Source organism: Lactuca virosa, chromosome 9 (genome assembly GCF_052849685.1).
Source record: "Lactuca virosa cultivar CGN04683 chromosome 9, Lactuca_virosa_CGN04683_v6, whole genome shotgun sequence".
Taxonomy (NCBI): Eukaryota; Viridiplantae; Streptophyta; class Magnoliopsida; order Asterales; family Asteraceae; genus Lactuca; species Lactuca virosa.
Genome location: NC_136434.1, coordinates 73,083,779 through 73,092,976, shown reverse-complemented (window position 1 = coordinate 73,092,976; position 9,198 = coordinate 73,083,779). Strand labels below are relative to the sequence as shown.

Sequence of the window (9,198 nt, the reverse complement as noted above, 5' to 3'; positions counted from 1 at the left end):
CCAATAACCCGTCAAATCGGGTTTTTAATAGATGATAATAGACAAAATTTGACGAATGATGTATTTGGTCAACGGTGCACATCTGTTTATGCGGTTTTCAAAGGTAACATTTCACATCTGTTTATGTGGTTTTGAAAGGTATATCCGTATATCTATTCATATCTCTTTTATAATTTTAGTTTTATCTTTTAATAAAAATATTTTATTTTTTTCTTATATAATAATAATGATTATATAACAAATTTATATTTTTATTATAGGTATGTAGAACTTAACCGATTCCATTCAAACCGACTGATGAGTTACAACCCAATCGACTGGATAAGATATCCAATTATAATTGGACTGAATCGGTTTCAAAAATTCAAAATCCAATTAGATCCTATAAGTTATTGAATCATCCTGAAAATCTAATAGATTATCGAACTAAAGCAATCCAATGTAAATTCAAATGGCTATCCAATACTAATCCAATTACCACCCTTATTATTGTATTATTATCACGGATGGTCACTGTTGTTCAGAGATAGTGCGCAGATACAACATTGTTGTCCCAACTCCGGAACACCAACCCATACACCTATAGGGGCGAGGGTTGCCCTCCCTCCACTTCACCTCCCCTGTATGTAAGGAAATGGGAATTAGCCTTTTAGGGGCTTCTTCCCAAGTCCTTTACAGGGTATGGAGCCAACATCGGTCAGTATAGCGTATTTGTCGGGGGTCATTACTCCCCGGCAAGCGAAGGGGATGCAACAGTAAGTTGCCAGCTTACCCATCCCTTTGGGACTCCTGATGCAAACACTTCAATGAGTGTCTTTCGAGTATGGTCCTTGTGGTTCCCAATTGTTGCACGGACAGGCCTTATGACCGACTCCGTTTGATTTATGTCGTTTATCAAAATCACGTGACCCTCACACGAGAGTATTTTGGTCTTTTGCTTATCCCTTCTCTCTCATATCTTTATAACACCTGCAAAAGATTTTCCCTATAAAGATTAGACCCTATTTACTTCTTTAATTATTCTATTTCTCTTATCTCTTCTCTCTTTTGTGTTTTTCTAAGAAACTTTGCTTAACAATGGTGAATTGTTTTGTGGAAGGCAAGCGGTGATAGTGACATCATGGACAGATCTCAATACATGTCGTATGTTTTAGAAATGTCGTAACACTTACGGTTTCATTGCATGGTTTGATGAGCCCATGTGTCGTAGAGTTGTGGCTATCATTCCAGGTTTGTTAAGATCAATGAACACGCTTGAAGAATCTCTGCTGGAAACAAGTTTGGAAGCAAAAAAAACTAAAGATGATGCTTGTTTTTAGCTGGGTTTTCTTTTTCATGTATGTGTACAAAAGATGCTAATAATATTAGTTCGAAGATGATGCTTCTTTTGCTTGTTAAGGATATACCAGATAATAGTATTACTCTGAATTGAATGCATTTTAATGTAGGCCTTCACTTCTATTTTGGATTTAAATATTTGACCAATGTGGAATGCAGTTTCATGTACTACTCCTGATGAACACGTGGTTGGTTTGTTTAACCTTCTCACCAACTTCTTCCTCTCGTCTTCTTCTACACCAGTCGATTGAAACAAATGTGTATCTATCACCTCTAAATCCTCATCAACTATGACATATCATGTGCATTGAATGATTGGTGGTTATCTAGATTTAGAACATTCTCCACACCACTGTGGAAGTCTTTCATATCCACTTCGACATCCTCCACCATATTAAGTTCATCAACTAAATAGTCACTATCCTTGCTTATACTTCCATCCATATTACTCTCATCACTAATAACATCCCCAATTTCTTCATTGTCTGCCACCCTATCACCACAATATTCTGAATCTTTGTCCCCCATTTATTAGTAATCATTATGATCCATATAAAAGAAAGGATCAAATTCATCTAACAGAGTATCAATGGGTATACCAAGCTTCTCACCTATAACTTGAACACCAACATCTTGGACTTTGTTAAGCTTCTCACCTGCAGCTTGAACACCAACATCTTTCATTACATCTCCAACAAAATGTCCAAAAGGTACAATGGTCCTAAAAAAGTCACAGTTCTCATTCAAATCCAATTTTCTACTGCAGGATCCTACCTCTGTACTGATAAACTTTTTCCGATCGAGTTCAGGAGAAATAGGCTCGTTTATCTCTTCCAATACGACCTTATTTGGAGACATAGTAGTTCCATGTTCAGTATACACCATAATCTCTTTATGATTAGAGACATGCTTACTTAACAGAAGTACGTCTGAGGCGTTACCTAGAGGAAGTAACCCATAATCGATTTCAATCTCTAGAATCAAGAAGTGGTAGTAGATAGGCTCACCATTGATATAACCTATCTCCTCTAGCATATCGTCTAACTCATGTACTGAAAACACGTCAATGTCCACGTAGTCAACATAGTCAATACTCTCACCCACGTAACGTCTTCCTGTGTATTTTGTGAACATGCCCCCATGGTAAATTTTGAATGTGCATACATTACTTAACCTAATTGAAAAACAAATAAATAATGATACGAGGAAAGAATGAAGTCTCAAAAGTTTAAAACATGGGAAATTTAACAAAATTGAAGTTGTTAACTGATCACTCACCGTAAACTTTGATCAAGTTAGGATTTTCTTAGCATTTTGAACGGACATTCCACAAAGTTAGAACCATCGCAAAAGATGAAGATGAAAACCCTAGTTTTCGTTTAAGTTTCGAAGTGATGAAGATGAAAAAATTAGAGAGGAGAAGAAAGGGTGGATTTCTTGGGGGTGAGGTAAATGATAGCTCATTGTAAGGATCATTTATGAATATAATCAGATCGTGTGATAAAGAAAAAGATCAAAATACCCTCGTGTGATGTTAATAAACGGCAGAAATCAAACGGAGTTGGTCATAAGGATTCTCCGTGCAACAATTGGGAACCATAGGACCATACTCATTCAAAATTCCTCATAAGGACTATCTTTAGTCTCTTGTGCCACACAAGGACCATCTATTTAATTTTGTTTGTTTGGAATGATAACCAAATTGCTCATATCTAGCTTATATAAGAGGAGAAGCATGAGCTACAACTGCAAACTAAAAATGTGGTTGGCGAGATTTCATAAAATCTAAAACCGCATGGTTGGTTTTCTTAAATGATTTAAAGGAATGAATATTAATTTCGTTCTAAATTTAAATTTTTTTAACAAAAAAGCAAACAGTGTTTGTAAGACTTGATTTTTTTAATTCGGTTTAGTACAAGTTGAAGTTTTGGTATGTCTTTCTTGGAAAACAAGTTGAGCTTTTGGGTTTTTTTTTTTTTTTTTTGACAAACGAGCCAAACTCTAATCGAGCCTTGGTTTGAGTCGAGCTTGAACTTGTGTGTGAGATTTTTTGCGAGCCGAACTTGAGTTTCACTATTTTAGCTAGGGTGTTAACTGACTCGAGCGTGAGCTTTGTAAATTTAAACGAGTCGGGCACGAGCTTATTTAGACTCGGACTTGATTTGACTCGTTTACACACTGCTTACCATCAATTGTCTCACTTTCTTGTCATAACCACCATCACAACAATAGTAAAATCCTAAATGGGGTTTGGATGAAGGTCAGATGTCCATGACAAAGACGACATCATTCCTCTTTAGTCTAATGATTTCTTTTTTGTAAAATGAGGTCTTTATTTAATCAAGAACATTTCTTATGTTTAATGAATAATTACGTAAAAGTTAAAAATAAAATAAATGACTAATCATTTATGCCACAAAAGAAATGAAATAATTTTTCCTTTATTTGATTCTTTCGGTTCCATAGGGACGAGACTTTCTTTTTTCAATTGTTCAATTCATTCGAAGGATCGATTAAAGCTACTGACTTTTCAGATATATTAAAACTTCAATACCGACTTTTCTTAATTTCAAAAGATAACTAAAATATTACTTTATTATAATATAATTCTTTTTTAATATTTCGTAGTGTCTTTTCTATTTATTTTATTTTGCAAATAAGTTTAGTTTTTGCTTAATTATTGAAAAATATTTAACATTTACTTTAAACAAAATAAATATGTTTATATACAATTTATGTATCTTTGTAAGAACCAAATACTAAATCACAACCACTAAATCAAATTCATCCGATTGTGATTTGTACGCGGTTACAAATTGATAAGACCCCTACAAACCACAAACCACGGCCGTTTGAATGAATGTTATCCAAAAATTGCAAATTGAATTTTTAGATTCTCATTCTCATTTCAACTTCAACTATCATATAATAGTACTACATATAGATTTCAGACCCCGAACATTCAAAACCGGTTTCAGATTTCAGAAATTAGTTAAACACATAGAAAACAACAAATGCTACAACAACCAAGTTCCTACAAAACTGAGCATTGGAGATTTTTTTTTAAAAAAAAAAAGTAAAACATGCCGAATCTTATTACCTTCCTCTCAAAAGTCAAAAACATGAATCAAACACCAACTGTTTGCTTCTGTGCAAAAGCCACACCTTTCTCTATACTCCCCTTAAGCTCCACCTTCAAAGCCTCCAAACCTTTCTCCTCATACTCAGTCAACCCTTCAAGATCCGACCCAATCACCGCTTCAACTCCCTGTTTCCCAAGCTTAACCCGCGAAGCAAAAAACGGAAGCTCCGTCAATTCCGACTCAACAAACGCACACTCGTAAACATCGGAATCACCATCAAGCGCCCGGAGTGACGATTCCAAGAACCTCGCGGCGGCATACGCCATCGACAGTGTGGCGGACCCCGCCCCCGCCTTCGCCTCCACAACCTCCGTCCCGCCATTTTGAATCCTAACCGTTAAATCCGCCGCTTCTTGCTCGGTAAACGTGACCGACGGTTTTGTCTTCGAAAGCAAGGGTAGAATCGTAATTCCGGCATGTCCTCCGATCACCGGGACATCGACATCAATAAGTTTTAGGTTTTTCTTTTGAGAAACAAAAGTGTTGGCGCGAACAACATCAAGAGTGGTGACACCGAAGAGCTTTTTGGGATTGTACACGCCTTTCTGCTTCAAGACCTCGGCGGCGATCGGGACGGTTGAGTTGACCGGGTTGCTGATGATGTGGATGAACGCGTCCGGGCAGTTATCGGCTACGGATTCTATCAAGGTTTTCACGATTCCGGCGTTGATGTTGAAAAGGTCATCGCGTGTCATTCCGGGCTTTCTCGGGACTCCGGCGGGAATGACAACGACATCGACGTCTTTTAGACAGGCGGCGAGTTCAGAGTTTCCGGTGAAATCACGGACGCGGGATGGGGTGTTGCAGTGGCTGAGATCGGCGGCTACACCTTTCACGTTTGCAATATCGTAGAGGTGGAGGTCGGAGACTAGCGGTGACATTTTGACTAGAAGGGCGAGCGGTTGGCCGATTCCGCCGGCGGCACCTAGGATGGCGACTTTGAAAGATGCTTGGATTTTGAGGGCGGATGGTGGTGGTTGGTGGTGGTTTTGGGGTTTTTGGGTGAGAGAGTAATGGAGAGCTGCGGTGCTTTCCTTGTTTAGGAAGGATGAGGATTTGAGATTGTTTCGGGAGGTGAAATTGACACCAAATGTTTTGGGTTGTAAAAGTTGGGTAGGTTTGGAGGCATGAGATGTTGATCCGATTGAAAGGGCACTTGCTGATGTTGCTGCCATTTTAGACCCTAAAGAACACAAGCAAAAAAAAAGATTCAAAGATCATTTATTCATTATAGGCCACTTATAATACATATAAACTAAAAACAGGAAGACTTTAAGAGCTCATATTGTATGAATGTCAATTATGAAAAGAAAAAAAATACCGGAGCATCTTAATCAAATTAACATATTCAAACTTCAAAGCACATTTTTGCTCTAAATCCAAAATGTAATACTAAAGCCAGATTACTTAAATATTTAACTTGTTCTTATCGTGACTTTTAACATTTATGTATTTGTGTTGGCCTTAAATATGCTATTCGTGCAATGTTCATGTCAATTGGTAGGTAGTGTTTGATATACACCATGGATAATCTAGTAATCGTTTGATTAAGATTCTTTCTTGTTGATTCTATTTTGATTTTTAACATTTATGTATTTGTCTCGGCCTTGAATATATTATTTTTGCCTGGATATGGTTATGTCATTTCTTTTAATTCTGTAGTCTATCTGTCATAAAATTTCTTGAACAATTCAGCAGTCCCCGAAAGTGAATCAGATTTGAGATTTGAGAATATGATGTTAATCTTTGAATTTGCATATGTATGTTTTTCCCATAAGTAATCTTTTTGATATTAATCTTTGAATATGATATTAGTCTACTGTAAGTTAATGGTTACAGTGTGGCTGTTGTGTAGGAATCATGTGAAACAGGCTTCTCAACTACTCCCGGTCGCTTGGACCATGATATATTAACGCATAATCAGATTCAAAGCATAATCATATAACAAAACACACCAGAGAATCGAAGTTCAGCAAACAAAATCAGATTCATAATCACATAACAAACACATCAGATCAGAGAATCAGATTCAGCAGTGCCACTTTGTCTTGAAAATGATATTCCAGATCGATTTAAGAGAAAATATCACTTAACAAATCGATTTCAGAGATGGAGAAGAGACGCAAGAAAATCGATTTCACATAACAAATCAATTTCTGAGAAGAAAGAAAATCGATTTCAGATATGGAGAAGAGAAGCTTACCGACTGAAGAAAGAAGACGTTGGAGAGGCGGCGCTGGCGGAGGAACTCACTGGAGTGGCCGGAGGTGGGATTCGCTCAAGTTTGGTGGCCTGAGGTTCGAATTGGAGAGCGTATGCGATGTGTGGGTGTCGAAGGTATTAGGGCATAAAGGGGTGTTAAATAAATTCGTACACCTGCCTAGTTTTTATCGATTAACCACACGAATAAAATCGTAATGCCTAGTTTTTATCATAGAATTCATAGCCCACTTGTGTAATAATTTCTATTGTTATTTCTATTCCTATTTCCTATCAAAAATATCACTTATACTTTTATAAAATTATATAATCAAAAAATAAATAAATAACTATTAAAAATTATTTGAATATTCATTTAAATTCGTTCACTTATATTTGTTGATGTTTTTGACGTAATCACTATACGTTTTTAATCTATTTTTAATATTGTTAAAAGGTTTTTTGAAATATATATATATATATATATATATATATATATATATATATATATGGAAAAATTCAATAGAGAACCATAATTATTTGTTCTTCAAGTAACCAAATCTTTTTTTAATTTTAGAGGTTATTCTTTATCGAAAAAAAAATCTAAAAATATCTAAATTCATATATTAATATTATGAATGTGAAAAATATTTTTCGGATTCACCGTGTGAATCCGGATTCACATTGTGAATTTTCAAAGATTCACATTGTGAATTTGACGTAAAAAAAAAAAATCGAATTTGATATCATTGGAAAAAGGATAAAAAGTTATGAATTTCTGTATTTTTAGTTTTTTTTTTTTTTTTTGATAAAAAATAAGTTCTAAAAGTTGAAAAAAAGATTGGTTCATTGGTTAATTATGGATCTCTATTGAACCTCACCCTATATATATATATATATATATATATATATATATATATATATATATATATATATATATATATCAAGGTTCTAAATAACGTAAGGCGTGACTTGGCGGCAATGTCAAGTCTCAAGCTTTTCCGAGCCTTGGCGAACCACGTTGTTTGTAAGGCGTGACTTAAGGCGGCAATTTTGTATATAATTCATATTTTATATGTATTTTCAACTATTATTCATTTTTATAAACATATATGAGTCAAGACGGCGTTTTGGTAAAGCTTGGCGGCACATACAAGCCTTGGAGCCATGACGCGCCATGGCGGAGCCATGACGAGCTTTTTAGAACCTTGATATATATATATATATATATATATATATATATATATATATATATATATATTCATTTTCGTTAATTGTTAATATATTTTTGTTTCGTTTGTTTACAATCATTTACGTTCGTTTATGTATGCTCTTTTATCTTCGCTTGTTTATATTTATTCTTTTTATGTTTGTTTAATATGTTAACGAGAGAACAAAACAATGTAATTTGTTGTTAAATGAACAAATAATTATGCGTCAATTTTGCTAAACTGAAATAAGCCAAACAAAACATTATTCGTGTTAGTTGGTTTTGCTAACAGTCATATTTATATATAAAAAGACAAATAAATTAATAATACAATATTGTTTTGTTTTTGTTTTAACATTTGTAATTTTAGAAGTAATTTAATACATTATATGAGAGCTTGAAAATTTTTCAATACATTTTAGTTAAATACATATTATAATGCAATGATCTTTATGAAAATATAAAGATAATTAAAATGATTGTGTCATTATATTCAAATTTACAAAAAAAAAAAATAATCATATATTATAATTTATAATATACAAATAAGTTATGTAAAATACACATTGGATAAAAATCAAATGTTTAATCATAAACTATAGGTATTAACCGGAATATTTATGTAAATATAAAAAGTATAAAAAAGGATAATCTAAAATTATATTTATATGAGTTATTGTCATTGTAGCCTAATAAACTTTAGTATATTGGTTTAAATGGTCCCTCGTAACTTTTTTTTTTTGCATTTAAAGGGCATGTACTTGTGTTTTACCGATTGAAAATGTCATTTTGCCCATTTTAATAGGTATTCATGCGTAGTCACTTGCCAAATAAGTAGGTGAGTGAAAACTTATAACCTGCTAAGTCACTACTGAGTTGACTCAATGACACACATGCATAGATTAATTACCGCCGCTAATTTCCACCTACTACCAAACAACCCTTAAACTATTTTCAATCGGTGGATTAGGTATATGTATTAAACGATGACAACCCCATGTGGTGTTTTATGCAAAACAAATATGAAACTTGTTTACCCTTTTCGGCCAAACACTCCTCGACAAGAACCCTAAAATAGCAGCAATGTCAGCTCCACCACCTTCACCCGACTCTTTTAAATTCCCATGAAGTTATCAAATACGATGTGCTCCATTCCATCTTCTGTGAATATGGTCAGAAGATTACAGAGAACCAGGCTGAAATGCAGTGGTTGAAGGATGTAACGTCCCGACATCGAGCCCCACTCGGTTTACAGACCTGTCAATCATCTGTCCCCACTCGATACACATATAAACATATAATCCTACT

At 34.6% G+C, this 9,198-nt stretch overlaps 1 protein-coding gene across 1 annotated transcript; it reads right to left on the bottom strand.

Annotated features, from left to right (window-relative positions):
• Window positions 1-4,224: 4,224 nt before the first annotated feature.
• Window positions 4,225-6,866, bottom strand: LOC145136699 (malate dehydrogenase, chloroplastic-like). Its single transcript, XM_079070804.1, has 2 exons — window positions 6,685-6,866; window positions 4,225-5,664 (listed from the first exon to the last, which is right to left on the bottom strand). Exon 2 carries the CDS (start codon window positions 5,654-5,656, stop codon window positions 4,466-4,468), a length of 1,191 nt encoding a protein of 396 aa, XP_078926930.1. The 5' UTR covers window positions 5,657-5,664; window positions 6,685-6,866; the 3' UTR covers window positions 4,225-4,465.
• Window positions 6,867-9,198: the final 2,332 nt, after the last annotated feature.